The 25,445-nt window shown below is 37.8% G+C and overlaps 1 protein-coding gene across 2 annotated transcripts in view; it reads right to left on the minus strand.

Moving 5' to 3' along the window:
- The window catches only part of hmcn1 (hemicentin 1), a 133,855-nt gene continuing 108,410 nt past the window's right edge, over nt 1–25,445 (minus strand). Inside the window, exons 80-106 of one of the 2 annotated variants that reach the window (XM_012961441.3) lie at nt 24,855–24,989; nt 23,655–23,924; nt 22,197–22,387; nt 21,755–21,968; nt 20,218–20,355; nt 19,913–20,103; nt 19,329–19,410; nt 18,954–19,223; nt 18,026–18,196; nt 16,858–17,028; nt 16,125–16,295; nt 14,453–14,623; nt 12,650–12,820; nt 11,959–12,129; nt 10,771–10,920; nt 9,926–10,063; nt 9,121–9,242; nt 8,706–8,943; nt 7,737–7,799; nt 6,541–6,660; nt 5,806–5,940; nt 4,632–4,745; nt 4,066–4,191; nt 3,472–3,600; nt 1,910–2,029; nt 1,212–1,338; nt 1–667 (exon numbers count right to left, since the gene is read on the minus strand). In XM_012961441.3, the coding sequence (XP_012816895.2) occupies nt 301–667; nt 1,212–1,338; nt 1,910–2,029; nt 3,472–3,600; nt 4,066–4,191; nt 4,632–4,745; nt 5,806–5,940; nt 6,541–6,660; nt 7,737–7,799; nt 8,706–8,943; nt 9,121–9,242; nt 9,926–10,063; nt 10,771–10,920; nt 11,959–12,129; nt 12,650–12,820; nt 14,453–14,623; nt 16,125–16,295; nt 16,858–17,028; nt 18,026–18,196; nt 18,954–19,223; nt 19,329–19,410; nt 19,913–20,103; nt 20,218–20,355; nt 21,755–21,968; nt 22,197–22,387; nt 23,655–23,924; nt 24,855–24,989 (4,466 nt within the window). In that variant the 3' untranslated portion in view covers nt 1–300. Of the gene's footprint in view, nt 668–1,211; nt 1,339–1,909; nt 2,030–3,471; nt 3,601–4,065; nt 4,192–4,631; nt 4,746–5,805; nt 5,941–6,540; nt 6,661–7,736; nt 7,800–8,705; nt 8,944–9,120; nt 9,243–9,925; nt 10,064–10,770; nt 10,921–11,958; nt 12,130–12,649; nt 12,821–14,452; nt 14,624–16,124; nt 16,296–16,857; nt 17,029–18,025; nt 18,197–18,953; nt 19,224–19,328; nt 19,411–19,912; nt 20,104–20,217; nt 20,363–21,754; nt 21,969–22,196; nt 22,388–23,654; nt 23,925–24,854; nt 24,990–25,445 lie in introns of both variants that reach the window. The other variant, XM_031901072.1, reaches the window with a different exon arrangement.

Consider the following 25,445-nt stretch of genomic DNA (forward strand, 5'->3'; position numbering starts at 1 on the left):
TTATTAAATAAAGAAGTATTTTATTCAACATCATATCTTCACATGGATCTAAAAGGTTGCCTTCTTTACACACTGAAATTTACACATTGTGACTTTTCAATGATAACCGTATTCTCAGAATCTAATGATGGCAGCAGCATAGACTAAGCAATTTCAACTGTGACTGTTACATTTTATTTCTTTAAAGCCATCGTTCTTCATCGTTCTCATAAGTGGTAATAAACAATAAATCAGTGGAATTGTTCAAGTATTAAGTGAGAGGAAAATGAAGAGTACAACATGGAGTTTACACACAATGCCTTAATATGGATATGGGGACACGGCAATATAAACAATGAAAGCAGTCTGGTATTCAATGGTCCTGTCAATGCTGTAAGATAGGGCTTTTACTTTCATTCTGTACGTCTCTGGCTTCTGAAGGGGCCTGTTGGTGAATACAACTCCCTTCATGTTCTCCTCCCTGATTGAAAAGGGCAAGGAGGCATAGTCATCTGTTATCAGAAATGTTGTTCTTGGATGTAAAATCCCATCCTCTGTGTAGGCAACCAAGCGGATCAGATCTTGATTGGCAGCAATTCCAAATGGAAGTGAGACCAGCTTGTACTGCAAAGCATAAGGGCTCAGGGCACACTCCAGGTCATTGGGTGCACAGTTCTTTAGACAGTACCTAGAAGATAAAAGTATCTTTGACTAATGGAAATGTTGTTGAGATTCTTCATTCAAAAGAACTTTTCATTAAATGAGGGGATTTGCTGTCTGTTTTATACTGAATATTTCAGCATGGCAATTCATGACAGTTTAGCCCAATGATCCCCAACCAGTGGCTCGTAAGCAACATGTTCACCAACCCCTTCAATGTTGCTCCCAGTCGCCTTAAAGAAGGAGCTTATTTTTGAATTCGTGGCTTAGAGGCAACTTGGTTGCATAAAAAAAGGTGTACCGCCAAACAGAACATTCTGTAGGCTGCCAGTTCACATAGGGGCTACCAAATAACCAATCACAGCCCTTATTCGGCACCCCTAGGAACATTTTTTATGCTTGTGTTGCTCCCCAACTCTTTACATTTGAATGTGGCTCACAGGTAAATATAGGTTGGGGATCCCTGGTTTAGCCAATCAATATGTGGGCATGTGTTGCTATTGTTGAAGCAGCTTGATGGAAAATCAACAGATTATAGTAATATATGGTTTTAGTATAGAAGAAAGTCTTACCCAGAGATGGTATCTCGAATGTAGTTTGGTGGGCAAGGTGTGTCTATACACTGGTGGCTTCCTCTCATATTGAAACACATTCGATTCATCCCACACTGAATGTTTTGTTCAAGACATTCATCAATATCTGTAGTAAGAACCAAAAGATTTAGATACAAAAGTAGATAAAACACTTTCCTCCAGTTCTTAATCAATAAATGTCTGAAAATGATAAACAAGCAAGAGCTTCTGATAATGAAGGCTACTATAAGTAATACAGCTGTCTCTCATTTCATAAATAGCAGAAATTATAAAAAGAAGAAACAATTTTCATTGTGAGATCCATGAAGTCAATGGACAGACTCACACAGGTCAGTTTGTAGAATTCGGTAGTCATTTAAAACATTTGAATGCCCTACACACAAACTGAATTCTATTGGAAATGGGGAATTGTGTGGTCGGATTGGTGTGTGCTCAGCCCAGTCAGTGGTTAACCACATAAATGATAAAACTGTTATCCTTTACTAACCCACCCACCTCCTCTATCCAATTGAACTGTTCAAAAAAGTCCCTCATGTATTGTACCTGTGTACATAGACTTTAAGATATAGAGAACTGGTGATCTAGCCAAGCCTACTGCCAAAAGTTGTGTTTATGGCGATGTATAAGGAACTAAATGGTATAAACACAGACAACCAGAAGAAAGAATATTTGAATACCTTGACAGGTTTTTCCATTGGCCATGAGCTGATAGCCAGGAGGACACAAGCACTTGTAGCTTCCCAGAACATTTCTACATTCATGCTGACATACATCTCCTTTTTCACATTCATTAATATCTGTATAAAGAATAAGGCTCAGAATAATTTGTTAATTTACTTTAAAATGAGTACTCATTTACAAACACATGTGCAAAGCTCTAAAAGGACTCATAAATGTGCACCTTTAAATACTAATAAACAAGTTACAGGGCAATCCTGGATTGGGTACCCCTTCCCCCACTGGTCACGTAGTATTTCAAAACTGAGCTGCAGGCCCAGGGATTGGGCACCATTTCCTCTCACGCAGGGCCAGCATAGGGGTTGGCAGGGCAGAAGAGTTAGTACCCAGCACCCCCCTCCACCACTGCACCCTAGGAACGTTCCTCTTCTGCCTACCTGTAATTCCGGCCCTGCCTGCCCCTATTTATGGCTCTTAGCACATTGTGGGAAGCACCAATGCACTGGGTCACCCTGCTCTGATGAGTTGCGTGCAAAGTACAGGGCACACATACGGAAGGGAACCGGAACCCTGGAAGTGACACCTGCCTTGAGTATAAGTTACCTGCATGGTTCCCTTAGTGCAGGGGTGTCAAACTCAATCACATAAGGGGGCCGAAATCTAAAACACGGGCTAAGTTGCTTAGTTAGTTGCTAATATACTTAGTAAGATACTAGGGGGTATATTTATCACAATGTGTAAAAAGTGGAGTAAGACATTACCGGTGATGTTGCTCATAGCAGCCAATAGATGCTTTGGTACTGTTGAAATCTGATTACTGATTGGATGCCTTGGGCAACATTACTGGTAATGCTTCACTCCACTTTTTACACAGCAGGATAAATATACCCCTTAGTCTTAGTAACTATGTGAGGAAAATGGAAATTGATCAGGCTGGATGGTCAGACACACTCACCAAGCATAAACATAAAACTGCCAGGTGGGCCGTATTTGGCCCCCTGGGCCTTGTGTTTGACATATATGTCTTAGTGTGTTGGGCCTACACAAACAACAGACTTGCATCCAGTAAACCCAATTCTTGGCACTACATGCATCAGCGCTATGCTGTGAATGCTATTTGATTTGAGGCATATGCAATGACACTGGGTAAATAAAATGTCAGTTTGCATCTATGAACTTTTTACATATTATGTCATTTGTAAAAGAGCTCTCATTTATATTATACTATCACACTTAGGGGCAGATTGATCAAAATGTGAGGTTAGAGCTCACCATAGAACAATTCCCATACTTTCTATTCATTCCTATTGGATTTTTAGAAGTTTATTTATAAAATGGTGATAATACACTACAAATATCCCATAGGAATAAATAGGAAGTGTTTTCTGTAGTGAGCTCTAATTTCACACTTTAATAAATCTGCCCCAAAATCTCTCAGCATTCCCTCAGCAGCCAAGGGGACATATTTCCCCAAAGCAAGAGGCTGGCAGAATTATCACTCATTTACATACTGATAACTTTTAATGGGCTTTGTATCAGTGAATATATTCTTTGTACATACCAACACAGGGGCTCCCAGCACCTTCAGACTTGTACCCTCTGGGGCAAGTGCAAAGATAGCCACCAAGGGTATTTTCACAGATCTGATTGTTTTTGCACAAGTGGGTACCATCTTGGCATTCATTGATATCTGTGCAGAACAAGAGAAAGTAAAATTGTTTCACAATATGGTTGATATTATATTTTTAACCAGGCATTTCTGGGTAGAGAAATGGTGTCACTAGAGTACCAGGCTACCACTTCAGAGGGTGCTTAGTCTGTGCCAATCAGCAAGTAATTGTCATCTGTTCTGGGCCAATTTATGTAATAAGATTGTATTAAATTGTTAAGATTACAATATCAATAACTTGCTATATTTCTTTTTATCAAGTATGTCTTGGGTTCTTAGTTCATGAATGATGTAGATACTTTCCTCCTTATATTGCTGATGTATTATTATTGAATTATTGTGCTGCTGACCTTCTTGCAGACTTAATTGGCCCAGTTAATGACAATGGCAGGTAAAGCTGCGCATCTCTGCTTGTAGCTATGACGCCCTTGTGTCTCTCTGCATGTAAGTTTTCTAGCACATTCCTCTAGTTACATAATAACATACCTACACAGGTTCCATTTTCTGCTCTTGTCAGACCAATTGGACACACATCAATGCACTTGTAACTGCCGCGGGTGTTTTTGCAAAGCTGGTCTTGCCTGCATACACCATGGCGACATTCATTCAGATCTTATGTGAAATAAAAATAAATACCATTATTTTCTATGCAGGAGAAAATCTGCACTGTTTACAATGAAAGTTTTTCTTCCACCTCTCTTATTTAGGCATGAATATGTAAAGGTATACTGTATTATGGGCACAAACCATTTCTTAACATAAATGAAATTATACATATGACTGAGGGCTGCCATATACGTTACATCCTATGCTTATACTTTGACTTCCACAGCAAAAGATCTTGTGGCCAAAAAAGAAGATAACTTGGTGTTGAAGTCTATGAAGGATACCACAGGAAAGGTAAAGCTTGCAAAAATGTAGATATTAAAACAAAGATAATGTTGCACAGAGCATAAGCATTGCCTTCAGATTTGGTGGCATCTACTAATGAAAAAATAGCAGCAGTAAAGATATACTGTATACTACATATTTATATATAAGAGGCACCTTACCTATACATCTCCTTCCTTTCAGCTGATACCCTGTGTCACACCCACAGTGATAGCTTCCAATGCTGTTAAGGCAGCGCTGGTGGCATGGGTTGGATTCCAGGCATTCATTGATATCTGAAGATTACAAATCAATTAAACCTCGGAACACAATTCTTTTTTTCTTATTTTCTAAATACATTTTTCATGATAGCAATTTCACAACTGGTCTTATTATTGTTAAGTTTTTATGCCTTATCTTTCTATTCAGCCCCTCTCTTATTCATATTCCAGTCTATGATTCATATTGCTGTCTGGTTGCTAGGTTATGCAAGACCCTAGCAACCAGATATCTGCTAAACATTCCAAACTGGAGAGCATCTGAGCAAAAGGCTAAATAGCTGTAAAGCCACAAAAAATTAATTAGGAAAACCAATAGCATATTAACTCAGAATATCAATGTCTAAGCTATATTAAAGGTTATTTTGAAGGTCAGCAACTTCTTTAACCTTTTTGATAAAGAAAGAAGCCAAATAAAGATGTTCCAACACTGTTCAAAGCAACAAATGGATTGAAAATATGTTGAATTTAAATTTAAAAAAGTTGTATGTAGGTGGGGCAGGGGTAGACAGGCTCACAGGGATACTTGAGAAAACCCCAGTGGGCTCTTGGCAGCTCTGACTTTCCCAAAATATCTTGTGCGGTCTGTGTACAGTGGTGTGTGCCTGGTGCACAGTCGTACAGACCCCATCTGGCTTTGCTCTAACAGCACCCAGCTCACCCCTGATATTACTGGGTGGTTGCTCTGCTGTGTCCTCAAAGATTCATGAAGATGTACGTAATAGATCAAAGCGCCTGTGATCAGGGAATTGCTGAAGAGAGAAGAGCAGCCGGATTCTGGCGAGAGAAGGTTGCAAACTGCCAACTCAGTTATTCAGAGCAGGATGTTGGCCTGTACTAGACTGTAGGGGACATAACCTGCCCCTACTGGGCTACTAGGATATTTATTACTGAATAAAGGCCCCATTAGTATGCATATGCATTTGTTTCCTAGTAGGCTCATGTAAATATACAAAGGAACCCGAGGTAAGATTCTCTGGTGCCCCAGTCTGACACTTTGGGGTGGGGTTAGTATTGTTTAAACTGGACAGATCTAAGAAATGTAGGTCATGATTTTAGTGGAATAACTGGGACATACCTTGGCACACTAGGTCATTTGCAGCTGCTCTAAATCCAACTCCACACTTGACGCCACATATATAAGAGCCAACTGTATTTTTACACTCCTGATTTTTGCGACAGATTGAATCTTCCAATGTGCATTCATCAATATCTATAGCAAGGCAGCAGATGTTTCATTGGAAAAGAAGGCATGTGTTAAAGGAAAATCTTACATTTAATCCATATTTAAGCAAAGTGGCCAGAGTTTGCCTTTTTAAATTTATTTTCCCAAGGGGCAGCACATTCTGAACCCAAAAATACCAAGTTATTATTAGAATATTATATATATATATCTTTGACTGGAGGTTCTTATTGTATGTTTTAGGAAATTGTTTAATGGGTTGGTATATCTCTTGATAATTGTTCTCAAAAGTTTGGTAAATGTGTGTATATATATATATATATATATATATATATATATATATATATATATATATACATAACTATTACCTTGCCCTAGAATTACTTGCCATATTTATTGGTTGATGATAACCAGTCCCTAATTGAAGGGACATAAGTAGTATTGCTTGGATTTAGTCATCACAAAGCCAATTTCTTGAAAAGATTGACTATATGGAATGGGTACTGTGCTCAGGCAAATGAGGCAAACAGTTTCAGTTGTGAGTAATAAGAAAGTTATATGCAAAATGAGCCTACACAATTGTGTAGTCATACAAATAAAATGAGGAAAGTGCACTGAAATGATGCCTACCGTGACAGGTTCTTCCATCATCTGATATCATCAGGCCTCTTGGGCAGGAGCAGTAGTAACTTCCGATATTATTATGGCATGAATGGGAACAGGGGCTGCTAGAGGCACATTCATCCTCATCTGGAAGTATTCAAAAGTCATTTGCATTTGTTACAGAGTTCATGGAAAATATTTCTGGAGAGAACAAGCCATCTTGGCAGGACATGAATAGACAAAATAATGATGTATAATAATGATTCTATAAGACCAAAAGAACTGTTAAAAAATATCCAGCTAAAATGTTACACATATTTTGCCCTTTTCCTTGTAATATAAAACCAGTGTCTGCTCATTGGTGCTATTCTATATGGATGCAGTGCAATCTAAATTTCTTTCAAGCTGCAATGAGTATTTAAAATGGCCTTAGAATATGGACAGAATACTGGAAAGGAGGCATGCTGGTACAGTAATATATTATGTTTCCAATAATAATAGTTGTTTTTATAGCTGTGTCTAACTATATAGTAATTACATTGTATTTGTACTGTAACTTTCCTTTAGGGTTTATTGGACATTTCAGGTAATTTAATAAAACTAAAAAAGACAATTAAAATGAGCATTTCTCAATGTGATGCTTTTTATTGCAAAATTATGACTTTTTCATTCATTAAAGGGGAACTCCAGTCATATACTCAAATATAATGAAAGATGTAATTATATGCCACTTTTCAGTATGTATTAATTCAGAGAATGTGGTCTTGCCTGCAGGACAGCTGACTACATTGTTTCAATGGTACTTGTATTGCAAACCAGCAGGGAACAGCAACGGAGTAGTTCAGTAGTAACTAAATTTACAAATAACTTAAAATAATTAAGTATTTTTTAATGAATGTAAAACAAAAAAAATGACTGGATCCAAATTATGGAAAGATTTGTTATCCAGATTCATAAAAATGAGAGGTTAGATCTTAATATGTAAAAACTCACCCACGTTCTATACATTCCTATGGGAAGAATATTTATCAATAGGTAAAAGGTAGAAGTCACCATTTAATAAATACGCTTCTGAAAATCCCATAGGAATAGGAGTTTTTATGTATTAAGCTCTAAATTCACATTTCAATAAATCTGCCCCCCATGTAGCTGCTATGTACCCCTGTGGGTTCACAAATGTATATAAAAAGAAAAACACTGCCCCTAAATCTCAGTGCTATTACCTGTACAATAGAGTCCTGTAGAATCAAGGCTGAATCCAGAAGGACACTGGATACTCAAGTCACCTATAAAATAAGCAAATAAAAATATTCTAGCTATTTTTTGAATAATAAACAAATATTAGTTATTTATTGTGTGTTGAGCATAGTGTCAGTATTTATGTGCATGGCTAAATCCCTGTGTTTGTGTTGCACGCCCTGCGCTCCAGTCTATCTTCCATTGGTATCGTGTGATGAGAACACTTGTGTATATCCTGTTTTCCAAAGGTTTCTAAAAGAAGCTGAAGGCTGTGTAATGTACAGTATACTGGTTGAAACAGTGAGTTGAAGGGGGCAAGCTGATTTAAAGTATCCAGGTACTTCTATCACAAATGACAAAAGGAGAGTAGCAAAAGTGACCTGATTAGGTTAATTGCGCTACATCAGTTTCTTTAGGGAACATCAACACAACATTCACAGCACTAATGGCAAAGGTACTGTAATAAGCCTTAGGCAACTCTGAAAACATTCTTTTAGTGCAGTGCTGTCCAACCTATTACAGAGGGCCAATTATTTCCCATTCAGTGTGTTTAAGGGCTAGACTATATTAAAATGATAATGTTATACAATAAACTATATGGATCCTTCAAGCAGACTGGGAGCCATAAAAATCTTTAGGAGGGTCACGTCTGGCTCATGGGCCTCCAGTTGGACTGCACTGTCTTAGTGCATCAATGATCAGTTGCCAAGGTGGCATTGGAACAGTATGGAGGACATGGGAGTTTTAATATCTTAATGGTTGCTGCTTCTCAGCTGCACAGGTTGGTGGATGGTTCATTTTTGTCAGTTAGATAGCGGGGTTGGTGAGTGCAGATGAAATTAAATATTAGATATTTGATTGAGCTATAAGCCTTATTCATTTTCCAACACATGAGCGCTGGATTGATTGTACCTTGTTTCTGTTTATGTTGTAACAAAAGGCAGTACTGATACCTCTAGAGATAGATGCATGGACCTGGAAGCTAAGAGATTCTTCTTGTGGGTTATAATCTGTTTCAATAGAATTCACTTGCAGTGTCTCAGTCAGGAAAGGCATTGTTCCTTGACCAGCATCATAGTTGATGGTGTGGTTCCAGGTGTAAGGAACATAGACACCATCCACAGAAAACATTCTGGTTGAGTAGGCATGGACCTGCCCAGGACCTGTTTGGATATAATCTTCAGTGTAATCCTAAAACAGGAAGGTCAAAAGAACATGGTAACAATGGCAGCATAATTAGATAGATATGTTAACTGAGGCGGGCTTGTTTACTAATGTGCTGGGGTACTTGGTTTTACACCCAGATGACCTCATTATTATTAGTAGTAATTACTACATGTGAAATAAAGGGCAATAACGATTTCTGACCTTTAAATGAATATCAACTGAAGTCTGTAATTGCAGAACATTTCCCTTTACAACTGTATCCAGCAGAAGCGATCCATCAGATTCTACTCCACGAGCAGTATGAGTGATCTTCAAGATTTCCCCTGTTATTTATGCAGGATTAGTGTTACTACTAGCATATATGTTTTCTATGTAATATTGTACATCATTACTTTCAACAATATGGTTGTGCTAGGTAAAAATTGCCAATCGCAGGCAGATTTAGGCCCTTCACACCGATTTGGCAGGCTTGATTTTTCCGTTGGATCAAGACTGCATCGCCTCATTGATGTGGTCCTTGATCTGATGGCTTCTTTTCCCATCATTGTAATCCAATATAGCTCACTTTGGGCATATTGGGGGGGGGGAAGATCCAGTCGTGGATTTTACAGTGTATGGCCACCTTAACTGGTTTCTTTATTCAGGGATAACATATTAGGGGACATGCCTGCTAATAATGGAGATAAATATTACCAGTGATGTCTCCCATAGCAACCAATCAGCAATTAGATTTGAACAGTCACCTACAACTGAGAATACAAAAACAAAAATCTGATGATATGGAAAACATCACTGGTGATATTTATCTCCAGTGTTATCAAACATGCCCAATTCATCAAGTGGCAAAGTTAGGGTGAAAAATTTTGCACCGTGCTCTCCACAACACAATCAATCTCTTAAATACCTTAATAGTCTCTAAAAGCAATGACCCATTATTTGACTTTATATCACCTATGCAAATTTGCTTCTATTCCGTTGAAAGAGTTAATTATTAAAAGGTACAAACCAGTTGCAAACTCGACTTGGGATTCTCTTTTAAATATACCACCAGTGAGAGAAAATCCATTCACTGCTTCTCCTATCTCCTTGGCAGTTGTCCAGTATATGGGATTCAAGAGAGATACAAGATTCCGCATTGAAGGGCCTTCAGGTAAAGAAATGTATATTTATTATAATTGCTATCTCTTATCAACATCAACATCTTCTGCAGAGCTAGGCAATACTGCGACAGTAAACACAAAAGGGGTCATTTAAAGCCAAGTCCCTTAGTGCTTATTTAACAGCACTTGAGCCCCTTGGGGTTGTTGCTTTCTGCCAAATTCTTGGTGCAGTCTTCAGGTATCTGTGTGAGGCTTGCAGCTATTTGCACAACACCCTGTCCGGTGGGCAAAGTGCAAAAAAACACAGATTGCGACCTTTTCTTTCACTTTGCACACTGCATGGGGCATTAAATATTCCCCCTAGGGAATATACACTGACAAACACATACAGAAGTATGTAACTCTATTTAATCAAAGATGGCGCTGTAGGTACTCACATAGAAGGCACCCCTGGTCTGTTCAAGGTTACCAGTTATATTCACTTGGGAGACCTCAAAAAATTGACACCCCCAGTGAATGACTTTAATTATTCTGACATAAAAATTTATATGGCAGACTTTAGTGATAAAAGGTGTGATATTATATGACTTTGTCCTTCATACAGGTTGTATTGGAGCAGCACAGTCACATAAAACAGTACAGAACATAAAATATAAAAGAGAAAGAAGCAGAATCATCCAAATCTTTTATAACTAAACACTGCTCCAAGCACAGTGCCAAGATCTACAGATAATGGTTAGCAGATTCTTACCCAGACTTTTTGGAATGTTGGTGAACTTAGCTTGGAGAATCCTGGATCCTGAATTAGGGTCATCTGTGATTGTAGCATTCAGGGGAGCCATTCCAAAATCAAGGTCATTGATTCTTCCAAATAAATTTCCTTTCACTCTCTGTGGCCCTCCTAGTATAAATTCAAATTATGATGCAATAAATGTTTTTTTTTAAATTGCCAGCAGAGACATTAAGGACTATTATTAGTTAATATAAAATAAGATGACAAAGCATGGCTTTGAAGGCTTTCAAGGGGTGTAGTTTGGACTCCCCTTTCCTAATAAATTGAAAAGTTCTTGGCTTGGCTACAGATGTTTATTGATATATTTTTTATGTTGTAAAATATGGCTAAACATGAAAAGACACATGGGCACACCAGTGGCATGTCAAAAAGAGCTGTAAATTGGCCTTCTGTATGAAGATTATTTCATCTAGTTGCATTAGGAAACCAAACTATGGGGATACTGAGCATGAACTCCTTCCATCTCAGTAACTCATCTCAATGTTTTTTACATTAGGCTAAATTATCATTTTTCAAGTATGGAAAATGCGGCTAATTTCCTCTCTGAAAGCATTGTTCTAAAGTGCTGAAATTGTTATAGAAGTGAGTAATGTCTGGGTGGTTCCTCTTTATTATGAAATCCAATCATTTTGTTAAGGTCTGGTTGTTGTACAAGGTAATATTGAAATCTATACTGACCAGGATGACATAAAGATATAGGAAAGGGTGGGCATAAAGGAAATGACAGCCACCCCTTGTGTTTAACTCACCAACATGTTAACACAAAGACTTTTACAGGGAGACCTTAACGTTAATGATTTTAAGTCTTATAATTGCAGTAATTGGGGTAATAGATAATTTAATCTTATTTGTATATTTAATAAATATTTAAAGCATGACTGTACCTGCAGTACTGTGCTGATATGGGGAGTGCCTACCTCTGGATTGGGCTGCTAGGCCTCAACCCTTTTTTTATAATGTAGTAATGGGATTATAACTAAGACCTTGTGTCCAGCCAGCACACACCGACACATATTTTGAAGCATTTGTCGACAGTGTTCGACAAATTCAAATACATTGTTGCTTATGGTATCTTCAATAGCCAACAGTCTGTCCATAAAGGGCACTACCACATTTGCCATGCAGCCTCAGCACACGAAGGCTTACCAGGACAAGCTTGAACGTTACATCTTAGTAGCTGTGTGGAGTCTCCAGGGCAGGGTCGGCCTGTGTAAGAGCGAGCTGGATGGTGGCAAACACGTGTGCGAATCTGCTCCCCTCCGCCACAGGAAACTGAGCATTTGCTCCAAGCTTCCCACTGACCCCAATTTCCATGAGCTGCAATGAAAGACACAAAATGAACTCTTTTCACAGCATTCTAATTAGTTGTGCCCAAAAAGTGAGATAGGCTGCCCATGCTTTGTAAAGGTGCTTTTGTACGAGTATAACTATGAATCTGTAGAGGCAGCTCCCTCTTTCAGGCCAGGTGACCATGACAAGGTTGGATTATTTTTGGTAAAAAGTCTTAGGGGGTTATGTAATAAAAGGCACCAAGTTTGCCTAAGATCAGTAACTTATAGTAACCAGTTAGCAGGTAGCATTTACTGGTCACCTGTTCAAAAGCAAACATCTTATTGGTTGCTGTGGGTTACTGCACCCCGGCAAACTTAGTGCCTTTTATTACATATAGGGGTTAGAATTGTAATCTCATTATTATTAAATATCCGCTGAGTAAAAACCAGCCATACTGATCACGCCTTTCTGAAATAAAAACCTAACACTGCCCCCTCTCTCTCTATCTATATCAAATGCTATTCTACAATTGTATTTCAATGCCAAGAGGCCCCGCAATACTTACCTGGGCACAAGTCTGTGTTACATTTATTTGTTTCTGTATCGGTACCAGTACAGGCTCTACCACTATGTGACGGAGCAGGGTTGTCACAAGCTCGATATCGCCTCATCTGACCCCCATTGCAGGTGCGACTGCAGGATCCCCAGTGACTCCATGGACCCCAATTACCATGAACTGCAAGGCAAAAAAATGCAAGATTGGCAATATCTTTGAATAGTCATTGTTGATGAGTGAATCTGTCTCGTTTCACTTCGCAATTCACAAAACTGCTCAAAAATTCTCAAAATGGCGAAAATTCACAAAATGCAGCTACCGCAAGACTTTTTTTTACAGACCGCACGCCTTTTTTGACGCAAACGTGCCTTTTTGCACAACAAAATATTTTCAGTAGTTTCCCAAAGTAATTTTCCAATGGCAAAATGCAGAATTTTACAGTGAATTACACGCCTGGTGAAAAAATTCACTCATCACTACTGTTGACATGTTTTGTTATGTATTAAGAGATGAGCTGGCATTAAAACTATTTGACTAAAGATGAGAATGGATCGTCTGGATTTTGCTTTTGAGTCACTCCCTGTGGTTAACAATGGTGCCAGGACATCTGTAAAATCTCACTAGATTTCCTGGCCCACGGCTTCACTGTTGTGATTTTCCAACCTGCAATTATTTTAAAGCAAGGGATATTCATGATATACAGAAGGTATACTGCAACCTGCAGTATAAGGAGAACACAGATAATTTGTGGTGAGACTGAGTGCTATGCCAACATAAAAAGGTACAGGTATACTCAAGACCTGGGGTTTTCTGGATAAGGGGTCTTTCCATAATTTGGATCACCATACCTTAAGTCTACTAAAAAATCATTTAACATTAAATAAACCCAATAGGATTGTTTTGCCTCCAATAAGGATTCATTATATCTTAGCTACCATGAACTACAAGGTACTGTTTTATGACTACAAAAAAAAAGGAAATCATGTTTAAAAATTAGAATTATTTGTATGTATGAATGTATGTATTACTTTATTTATAAACCTCTACAAGAATACTGTACAGTCTTACAATGTACAAATTACACACAAGTAGGACACATGTTATAAATACAATGAATATGTATACATACACAGATTATTGGGGTTATATAATAAAAGGCACTAAGTTTGCCCAGGTGCAGTAACCCATAACAACCAATTAGCAGGTACTGGTCCTCTTTTTAAAAAGAAACATCCTATTGGTTGCTTTGGGTTACTGCTACTGGGCAAACTTTGTGCCTTTTATTACATATGGGGGTTTGTACCATGTGGTATGAGACAGTAGGAACGAGGTCCTTTCCCCATAGAGCTTACAATCTAAGTGGGTGGGTAACATACAGGCACATTGGAGGGTAAAAGTGCATCAGGTTTGGGGACTGGTTCTTAAGTGCAGGACAAGAAAGAATCATTTCTCTAGTGCTCCAGAAGGTAGAATTTGTTTGAGGGATTGTTCCTTACAGAGGAATTTAGAAATAGAATTCCAGAGGTAAGGAGCAGAAAGGTTATAATTTAATTTGGAACTTTCTGGACAGGTTTCCGGATAACAGGTCCAATACCTGATTTCACAAGGACAGATCTTTATTTCTCTAGCCGTAATGAGTGCCCCAGCACTCAGTGTAGTTACAGGGCTATGTACATTGCTGCTGACTGTATCAGTTGGCTATTTTGAAATTCAAGAGGCTGTAGGCATATGGGGTACTGCTGGATGCCAGGGTTGCTAAGACCTTGGTTTTATTCATAGATGGTGCTGTAATGGTGATATCAGAATACTTACCTGGACATAGATCGGCATTGCACATCTCATTTTCATGCTCGTTGCCCTCACATTTATGGCCACCATACTGTGGGGCTGGATTGGAACATGCACGAGTTCTCTGTCGAAGGCCTCCTCCACACGATAAGCTGCAGGATGTCCAGCTACCCCATGCTGACCACTTTCCATCCACTAAATAAAGGGAAAACAATCTTAAATATTAATGTTAAATATTATAAATTAATTCCCCGGATATGAAATTAAAAAAAAAAAAAGGTCCCGATGGGGATCGAAACGTAACGTTGGCTGTTCATGCATTTTTTAATATAATCTACTATTCACAATAGATCCGGTGTTGCTGGTCTTTTTTGCAATATTTAAATTTTTTACCGTGCACCCGGGACAAGAATTGAAGCGGTGTGCCATCCTTGGTTTGATATATATATATACTGCAGAATAAAAAGGCCAGAATTTTCCCATTTGGTATTTTGACAATAATAAATATATTGTGGTATAGGAACAACATATTAGTACAGTTACACAATGCCTCAGAATAGAAGTCCAGTAATTATGATACTGGTTACATGAAATCGCCTACTATATTTATGGGACAGTATGCGTTTGTGTTAAGGATAAATCTTGTACCCATGTTAGAGACAAATCTGACTCCCAAATATTTATATATATGTGCATACAGTATGATGGGACTTGGTTTTGTCAGGGCTCAGATCCTTTAGTTGTACTGGGATCACTTCTCACATATTAAGCATCAGTAGGTGTTGTATTTGCACAGATAATATATGCCTTCAATCAGACATGAAAAGTCTTCAACTTGCTACAGGACACTTTGTATGGATGATAGTGTGAACAACAAGTAGCTTGTACCTCTAAGATTATGATTTTAATGTAATACACAAGAGTCATGAATATCCTATAAATTATATCCCTATAAATGATGCCTAAAAATGTAATATGTCAGTTATAATTGGTGCTCGGGGATGTAAATTCAGCCACTTGACTGAAACTTGTGTATTATTATAAATAATGTACCCCTGTTCTAAAATCTATTATTTCACTACATTTTTTATATTCTTATATCCTTATATTTTACAACAGGGGGTACATTATTCACTTTATAGATAACAGTTATCTCATCTGGATTCAGTAATGGGACGCTGTTTTGGAAATTTTAGTTTTGTGCCTGTTTCCCATAAGTCTACAGGGAACAAGACACTAATGCTCACATGGCCTCAAATTAAAATACTAGGGTCAGGTAAAGGCTCCTCCTCTTGGCTCCTCCTGGCTACTTTCATTAGAACAAAGAGTATTGCACACAAATTGCTGTGCTGCTAATTCTGTTCTTTCTGTTAAGGATGGTGTTTGCTGTATGTAAACATGTAGAGGCATATTTACAAATGTAAATTTGTAAATTTCGGGAATAAGTTAGGCTAAAAAACTTGAATGTTTTAATGAACTGGAGAAAGAAAGTTGTCAGAGACAATTCTCCTTGACTTCTAGTGAACTTCACCAGCTTTCACCTGCCAAGTTTTTTGCGATTACTTTTTGTATTTTTTTTCTTTAATAAATACCAACTATTTGAGGTTTCAAAGAATGTTCTTGATTATACTCTCAAATTTAAATTTAGATAAATAGGCTTCTTGAACCATGTCTTATATCTCGTGTGGGTATTTACCTGGGCATTGCCTGTCCCCACATATTTGCATCTGAGTGTCTTGTCCCTCACAAGGCAGGCCATCAGGCGAAGGAGCGGGGTTATTGCAAAGCCTGACTCGCATCTTCGTCCCTTTTCCACAAGTCTTGGTGCAAGCACCCCAGGATTGCCAAGGACCCCACATGCCATGGACTAAAGCACAAAAAAATTATAACATTTAAATGAAAAATATATATATAATTAAATCATTTTAATATAGTTTAAACTTTCTCATTTCACTGCCATGTCCATATATAACATGTAATGTTACCTATAAACCTTACTAACTTAACTACTTATGCTGAGTGAAGGAAGATATATTTTCAGATATAGGGAATCCCTGCCCTGTGGAGCTTACAATGTAAAGACCCCCAACTGCCATTCCTCTTTCATTCTTCCCTCTCTGCCCCCTGTGCCCATACCACATACCCTTCTGGGTAACCTTCCTTTCTACTTATCTTCTCTTTGCATGTTTAACAAATTGGAATCCATCCTTTATCTCTCACTATTGCCGCTATCTTTCTCTTCTTAGCTTCAGCAGATCTGACTCTATAAGCTGCTGTAACTTCTGCTCATCCAGTTTTCTTTGCCACCCTATTTCCACGTTGCCTCGGTTTTCGTAAATTAAGCCTTTCAAACTTACTTAACCCTCTATTTAAATTAAAGATATTTTTATACTATAATATCTGTTTCTCCAGACATAGAATTACTTTACCTGGACAGGGTTTAACATTACACACAGCAACATCTACTGCTTTTCCAATGCACGGCTTCCCTCCTTCCTGGGCTGGTGGGTCACTGCAGGTTCTGACTCTTGTTCTTTTGCCACTTCCACAAGATCTAGAACATTCTTCCCATGTACTCCACTCTGACCAGTTTCCATCAACTATGTATACAGAAATTATGCACAATGCTGAATGTGTATGTATTGTATTTAAAGCATAATAGAGCTCATTTAATAACAAGGGTACTAAGCTGCAAAAGGTCAGTTGACAACAGCAACTAATCAGCAATTAGCTTTGAACAGTCTACAAGTTAGAAAAGCAAAGATCTGCTTGCTAAATTGGTCCCAGTGAATGCATTGCAGGTTATTGCATTCTTATTTTTTTTATAAGACCCACAAAGGGTCTGATTTATCAAAGATCAAATGGAGAACCCAGAAAGATTCCCAGCAATTCCATCTATTTAAAGATTTATCAAATCTTTTCTGTCTGGACATTCCTTTTCCTATCATGAAAATCACCAGCATATTGCATGCAGGGAGAAAGGATTTGCTCTTGTCATTTCTTCTCTGGATTGATTTGTTCCGCTTGAAAATATTAATAATTAATAAATTGGCCCCATTGTAAAAGTTGATTGACAGCCAAAAACTGCTAGGGACCAATACACAGTGTGAGCTGATATTTTAGTGACCTGGTTATCTGCAACCAATGGGAATGGTCCATGTGCTGCTATAATTTGAATAAACATGCAGGGGCTAAGCCTCGCTTGCATTGCCGGTCAACTCTTTCTGCTGGACTGCGTTGGGAGTGCCAACTGTCTGGGCTGTGCACCGAGTAAGAATTGTTAGGGAGGTAAGGGTGTGCTGGTGGAACTTTCTTTGTTGAATGGTCCATGTCACATCATTATGATTCACGGTCCAACATGGCCAAGATTAATGATCTGATCTTGTCACCCCAGGAACGAGTTGTTTTTAGATGTTTGAAAAAAGGAGAGAACTCATTATTTTGCCTGGAATTTGCTAATGAATCCTGAAGGTTTGGGTGATTTAACCAATTAAATTGTCCACTAGAATCAGTCCCTATATTCCTTGAAAATCTTTCAATGTGAAAGCTTCAAAGAGTCTGTTTGAAATGTACTAAATCATGGGGACTAAGAGTTACCTGGACACAGCTTATTCTGACAACTTCTTGTCTCAGTCTCCGCTCCTTGACAATAATTCCCCCCATTTGCAGGCAGAGGGTTGTCGCACAGTCGGATCCTTTGTTGGATTCCTTGACCACAAGTCACACTACAGGACTGCCAAGGAAGCCACTCAGAAAAGCCACCATGCACTAAAAGGAAATATATAACACTGAAGAACATACAAAACTTTTATAGTTGCACAAGAGTTAATCCTAAGAACTGTGAACCATCATTGCACATCTCTGTGCTGATTTATAAATACACGGCAATGGTGAAATCTTTGGTCCTGAAGAGGAATCCCAGACTTAATTTGGGTCCCATTAAAAAATAAGGCTCCACCACCAGAATGCTTAATATATCAGGGCAGATTTATCAACATTCAAATTCAACTTTTTACCACAATTTAAGTTCACATAGCAATAGGAGTTGCATTAGCAAAAGTCAAGCTATTTTTCAATTTGAGTTTGCGATTAATTAAAAATTTAGCAGATTCATTGAAAATGATGAGTAGAATGTGATTTTTCCTATGTTTGAGATTTTTTCCTTCACCTTTTTATTTTATAAATTTTTTAAAGATAGATTTTTTTTTTAAATAAATAACTGCACATTCAAGTTTGACTGGACTGAATATGCGAAAATTGTCTTTTTGATAATTCTGTATAATAGCTATAATTAAAATCATTATATAATATATAATCTATTGTAAATAGATATAAAAGTATATATATATATAATTAGTACAGTTTTATGAAAAGTCCTATGATTATAAAAGCTCCAGAATGGGGCTGTTAATAAATATAAATAATATAAGATAAGACTGAGTGAGCTCCTTTATTAATCCCATCTCCTGAGCTGAGTGAGACGTCCCAGGCTTTGTCTGTTTTGGGAAATCATAATGTTCAGTACCTTGGACAGTGAATGTAACTTTAACAACATCTGTCCCCATGATATTTGTAGCTTTGCATTCATACACTGACGTATCCTCTTTCTGAGCTGAAACAATCTGCAGAGAGTTATTGGGTAGAATGGTGATTCGATCCTCGCTGCTGATAGGGTTATTGCGCCGGTACCAAGTGATTGTAGGCACCGGCTCTCCCTCTGATTGGCAATTCAGAGCCACAGTTGCTCCTGCATCAACAGTAGTGTCCAGTGGGGGAACTTTAATGGTGGGAGGTCCTTAAACAAAATGCAGAGATAAAGTGAAGGGCAAGATAACAAAAAATATTATATTAAAGTACTATATATTTTATTACTTAAAAAATATAATCTAAAATGTCTTACTCTGCAGCGTTAACGTAACAGTGTGTTCCAGTACACCAGCATCATTTGCTGCAATACACGTATAATCACCAACATCTTCAAGCTATAATAAATAAATACTTATGGTTATAATACATATATATATATATAATACATATATACAATACATATTTATGTTGCTTGTATGTATGGATGTAGATATCTATATAATACAGCATTTGCAAGAAATACTCTGCTTAGCATCATATAGCTTGCTGCCCAGAGCAAAATGACCATCCAACTTTACCAATTTTGATTGAATTAGTCAGTGATCTCTGTAATTGGCTGTTATGAGCAATCAAAGTTCAAACCATTTTTAATCAATTTCATCCATTTTTACTCCCAAATGCAGATAAAAGGTAAATCCTTATGGAAGCCATAAAATGCAGTAGAACTGCTTACATCTCCTAATACCCTCACATGTACTGGTGCCAAGTTGGTCAGCTATAGAGTACAGGCAATAAAGTAGGTGGCACAACAGATACAAGTATGTTACGAAGGAAAAATTTGCTTTAGGTATTAATTTAAAATCATTAGTGTCGTAATCTAAAAAGAAAAATACCTACCCCTGCATCATAGATTGCAAGAGAGCCGTTGCTGAATTCTTTAATATGTTTGTTATAGGAAATGACTTTTGCCTTCTTATGCCACTGAATTTTAGGGAATGGATTGCCTTTTACAACACAATTCAAAATAATATTTCCACCCAAAGGAACAGTCCTGTGTTTATTATGGACTCCATTAAGTACAGGAGGCTCTGTGGGAAAAAAAACAACAAAAGAGAATAAAAGTAGCACCCCTATGAACCATTATTGTGCATTTCTCTGAATGTCAACTGGTAATGTGAATTAAATGTGCTCTAAGGACTCACCTTTTACAAAGACATGTATTGTTGTATTTATTGATGCCACAATATTTTCAGCTACACACATATAGGCGCCAGAATTTTCCCTTGAAACCTTGTCAATCACAAGCTCATTTTGCTGCTTAGATCTTCTGTCTTGCAGTACTGGGAACAAATAATGGAAGGTAGGATCAGTAGGATCAGTGATTGGATGAGTGGTGTTGGAGGTCCTAAGTTTTTTGGTGATAGATATGACAAAAGCTTGATCTAAAGTATGAACCTGCCTCTCACACTGGCCTCAAATTCTCATAACTTTATTACCATTTGTCATAAAGTATTACCAGAATCACCCAAACCTTGACATAACCTTCTAAAGACTTTGTGAAATTGCACACCCTACATAAAATGAATCAAGCATTTTAGTTTGCCATAGAGTAGGCTCATTTACCTTACAGTACAGAGCTGACTGCATTTGTCATTTAGATGTGTGAGTTAGAGAGCAGCAGAAGACACAGACTGCAGCAGGGCCCTATTCTTACTACATAGCCTATTGCAGACAGTAAGGACAAGACTGGCCTGCAATTACTGATGCAGTGATCTCGAAAGGTGCAAACTGGCTGAAGAAGTGCTTTTGGGTGAGCACTAAAGGCAGTGCTCTTGCACCCCTTAGCCCTCTTGCAATTTTTCCCTCTGTCATCATAAATTACTGTTCCCCAAAAATGGAGCACAGACACCAAAGACAATTCAGAAAGACTAAAAGGCAGTGTGCACACATTTTTTTAAAAAATGGGCAATTGTGGCCTTTTTTGCACTTTGCACACTGCCTTCTGTAAAATACCCCTCTAATGTATTTCTCAGCTTACAACAGATTTGGGGGGGGTCTAATCTTTTTATGAAATGTCGTGACACAACTAATGAACGAATCATGAACGAATGTGGCAGCATCCCTTATGGGTAACTGTTAATATATTGACAAGAAACCATTACACCATAATTAGAGTATACCTATAAAGACTATACATTTTAAAGTGTGTGACCAGTATTTATTTTATTCTGGGTTGGTTACTGCATTTGAGTTTTATTTTTGTTAAATATTTGGCATTTTTTTCGCTTTTTTTCCCAGCAATCGTGTAAAGTGTAACAATGTGTACTTTAGGATTCCATGTAGGACCCTCTTTCTTCTTAGCTGTCTGCAAGCTTCCCACTTTTCTTTGATCATCGTTAGAGCACATTATCTAATTATTTGCATCTGGATCATCTCTTTATCATGTTCTGGACACCGCCTCTCTGTCTGTATTTTACATTCCATATGAATTATTCTTCTCGTTAGTAATTTTGTGATTAAAAGTTTCTCAATAGGTTCTCTCTCACTGGAAGGTTTTTGAGATAAGGGTCTACATCTCTATCACAAACATCTCCACAGCTTGCCATCTTTATACCTTTATATGCTTTATTTTCTATCACATACTGTATAGTACGTGTAAGGCTCTCAAATTTGGATACTAAAATAGCTAAAAACTGTAAAGTAAAAAGCACAAGATTAGAACATAGTTAGAGCACTAACCTGGTAAGATTTTGTCCTTAAAGATCCAGGTTGTATGAGGAAGCGGATTTCCGGTTGCTTTGCATAACAGACTAAGCCTCTCTCCTTCATTTAAAGATACAATTGTTGGCATTTCAGTAAAAGATGGAGGGAAATGAACGGTGAGTCTGACTGTGTGTGTGTCTTCTCCAATAGCATTGCTCGCAGTACAAGTGTAAGTCCCAACATCCTTGTGCTACAAAAAAATGCAGATACACAGAAGTATAAAACATTTGGGGGTCCATTAATAGTATCAACTGGAACATTTGTATTCTGAACTCAGTAACACAGGAAGTGGAAATTTTTCCATCCTGTTTTGCTTGCAGATCATCTTTTAGCACCAAAACCCCCAATAAAATATGCACCTATGTTGCTAAATTGCTTTATTTAGTGAATGCTGTTTATACAGACCAACGCGGCTTACCTGGGCATTGTACAGTATAAGCTCCCCAGATGCCAGCACTGAGTATTTTCCTGCTTTAACTGTGATAGGCAGATTGTTTTTTGCCCAGGTGATTGTCGGTGTGGGAATACCATGTGCAGCACAAGGCAGGGTAGTTTGATCGTTTATCACCACAGAGACATCTTTGATGTTTTTTACAATCCGAGGTGGAACTGGCAAAGACAGCAACATTATTAATGTTAAATAATAGTATTATAATATTAACTTGGCTGCTTTGCTAGAAGCCTGATGTAAGTTCACCAGATTTCCAAAGTGCGCAGCACATCTTGCAAAAATCTGTATGCCACACCCACTTTTTGGCCACTCCCTCATTGTCGTACACCTACTTAACATCACAGCCACATATTGTAATCTTAACTCATTTATTTATTAGCCAGCTTTTATATAAGCCAGCTTTAAAATAATTCTATACATATTCCTTCCTTTAGCAACAGAAAAGCTGGTAGAAGGAAGTTTGGAGGATGTGGGAGCAGGGAAGGAGACAGAAGGATCAATCCATCCTTTCTCCTCTCTTGGAATAGTTATGATTGGCTGGGAGGCAGCTCTGTTGCCATGGGGACAGCCAGGGACATCTTTCAGAAGAGGGGGTGCTTGTCAGGGACAATGTTTAACAGGAACTTGAAACTGGGTCGGTCCCTTAAAACAAGGATTGATATTAACCTTAGCCTGGTATATACTGTATCTTGTTGTGGCAATGCACTAAACAGAAGCCAGTGAAAAAAATGACCAGAGGGACATATAGGTGTCATTTACATGTCCCTGCCAACAAAGGTTAAAGCCTCTGATGTATGGTTTTAAAGCATTGGGTTCTGAATACCTTCTGTCTCAAGAGGGCTTCTGTGCAGTTCTTCTGTGGCAAAGAGTACTTGAGCATAGTTGAATATCTATGAAGACACTCTAGGGACCAACCAGGTGGTTAAGATTTCTTTATATATAACAAACACAGAGTTGTATTTGTTATACCCACAATGATCAGTCTTGCATGCAGTAGTACAACAGGAGTGTTACCTGTCCATTTGTGGGTATTCCTTATACTACAGAGCTATAGCAGTGTTGCCTTCCTGTCATAGGAAGCCAAAAAAGTTTGTTATTTTAATCTGTTGTCGTCTAGGTTCTGTAACTCAATACTAACAGGAAACTGAAAATCTCTTCCATTCAGTACAGTCAGAAGTGGTGGGCAATTATTATATCAGATTTGGATGTATATGGTTATTATTTATTTACAATGATTTTTCTCATATAGGGTTAGATTCGTTTTATGGTTTAGCACATGAAAACTTTAGCACATTGAAGTCTATTGGAGATTGTGAAATGGAATTAGGAGACAAGTCTTTCTCATCAAATCGAATCCGGCAAATAATTTGGTAAGGAAAAGTTACCAACTGCACAAGGTACTATATGTATTTCAACTCTTCTTACCAAGAACAGAAAGGTTCATGCTTGAATTGACAGACCCTGCAATGTTTTCAGCTGTACACGTGTATTCCCCGGCATCATCAGGCTGAACCACTGCTATATGTAGTCCTCCAGTGGCCGACATCCTCTGCCCAGCTAACTTGGCAAGAGGAACTCCATCTTTATGCCATATGATTTCAGGTGTTGGACTTCCATGTGCCTCGCAGACTATCATAATGGACTTATCCATAGAAATAACATATTCTTTCTGGTGCGGAACAATAACTGGTGGAACTGTAGATTGAGAAACAAGTAAAAAATTTACTATATTTTATATATTACCAGAAAGGAAGTACATATTGCTTCTCAGATAACAACTATGCAGGTCATCAGGTCATTCTCAGCAAAATGCATCAGGAAAAAACAACGTTTCTTATATTATTTTACTACAGGTATAGGACCCCTTATCCAGAATGCTTGGGACCAAGGGTATTTCGGATAGGGGTCTTTCATTGGACTTTCGGTCTTTAATTTGGATCTACATACCTACGGGCTACTAAAAAATCAATAAAACATTAATTAAACCCAATTGTTTTGCATCCAATAAGGATTACTTATATCTTAGTTGGGATCAATTACAAGGTACTGTTTTATTACTACAGAGAAAAAGAAAATCAGTTTTAAAATTCTGAATTATTTGATTAAAATGGAGTCTATGGGAGACGGACTTTCCGTAATTCAGAGCTTTCTGGATAATGGGTTTCCGGATAAGGGATCCAATACCTGCATTGGGTATTGGATCTAGTATTTTGTAGTACAAGAGTGTGCCTTCATTAAAAAGGTAGTAGGTATGATATAGACATATTCTGAGACAATTTGTAATTGTAATTACTATTCACTTTCCATTCACTTTCCATTCAGCATTCATTTTCTCTCACCCTCATCACCATCAGAGTGCCAGAGTACATCAATGATGCCATGTTCAGCCTCTAACTAACTACAGTTTCTTAATAGGTCCCAGTTTCAGTCATATTCTGTATAGCCCTTTCATCAGATAAATTGCATTTAACTGTAGTGCCTGTTGTCTGACTAATAATCTAACAAGGAATGAAATACTCCATTATTGTAATCAATAGATATACACTTTTTTTAATCTAAATTGCAATCAAACAATAGAATGAAGCTTCGGCAGCAGATGACTGCAATAATTTAACAGCAACTTACCATGAACTTTCAGTCTGATTTTCTTTAAGGCTGTTCCTGCTGGATTTTGGGCAATGCAGGTGTACGTACCAGCATCTTCTTGTGTGGCACTGGCGATGTTAAGATTGCCGTTGGAAAGGATAGTATAACTACTTCCTAAAACACACATTTAAGGATATTATTAGGTTAGTATTTGAAAACTAGTGTCCTCTCCTGGCTTTTTTTTTTTAGGGGACATTAAATGGTAGCTGAAGAGTAGTCCACATGTCTTTATATTGTACAAGCAATAACTCTCAGGGATTGGCAGTGTATGAGCCCCTTCATGTGGCATTATATCAGAATAGCCATTCTGACCAACAACATGCCTGTACGTCTATGAAGATTCAAATTTATTCAGGTCATGATATACAGTATCTAGTAGAATTAAGTCTAAAACAACTGGACTTTTCTGAGGTTTCTTGAAAATGTTTCACCATTCACCCGAGTGGCTTCTTCAGTTAAAATGACTGGTAGGGAATTCCCTGGTATATAAACTGAAGAAGCCACTCGGATGAGTGGTGAAAAGTTTTGAAGAAAACTTAAGCCAGTTGCTTTGGACTTAATTCTACTAGA

This window comes from Xenopus tropicalis, chromosome 4 (assembly GCF_000004195.4).
Source record: "Xenopus tropicalis strain Nigerian chromosome 4, UCB_Xtro_10.0, whole genome shotgun sequence".
NCBI classification, from domain to species: Eukaryota; Metazoa; Chordata; class Amphibia; order Anura; family Pipidae; genus Xenopus; species Xenopus tropicalis.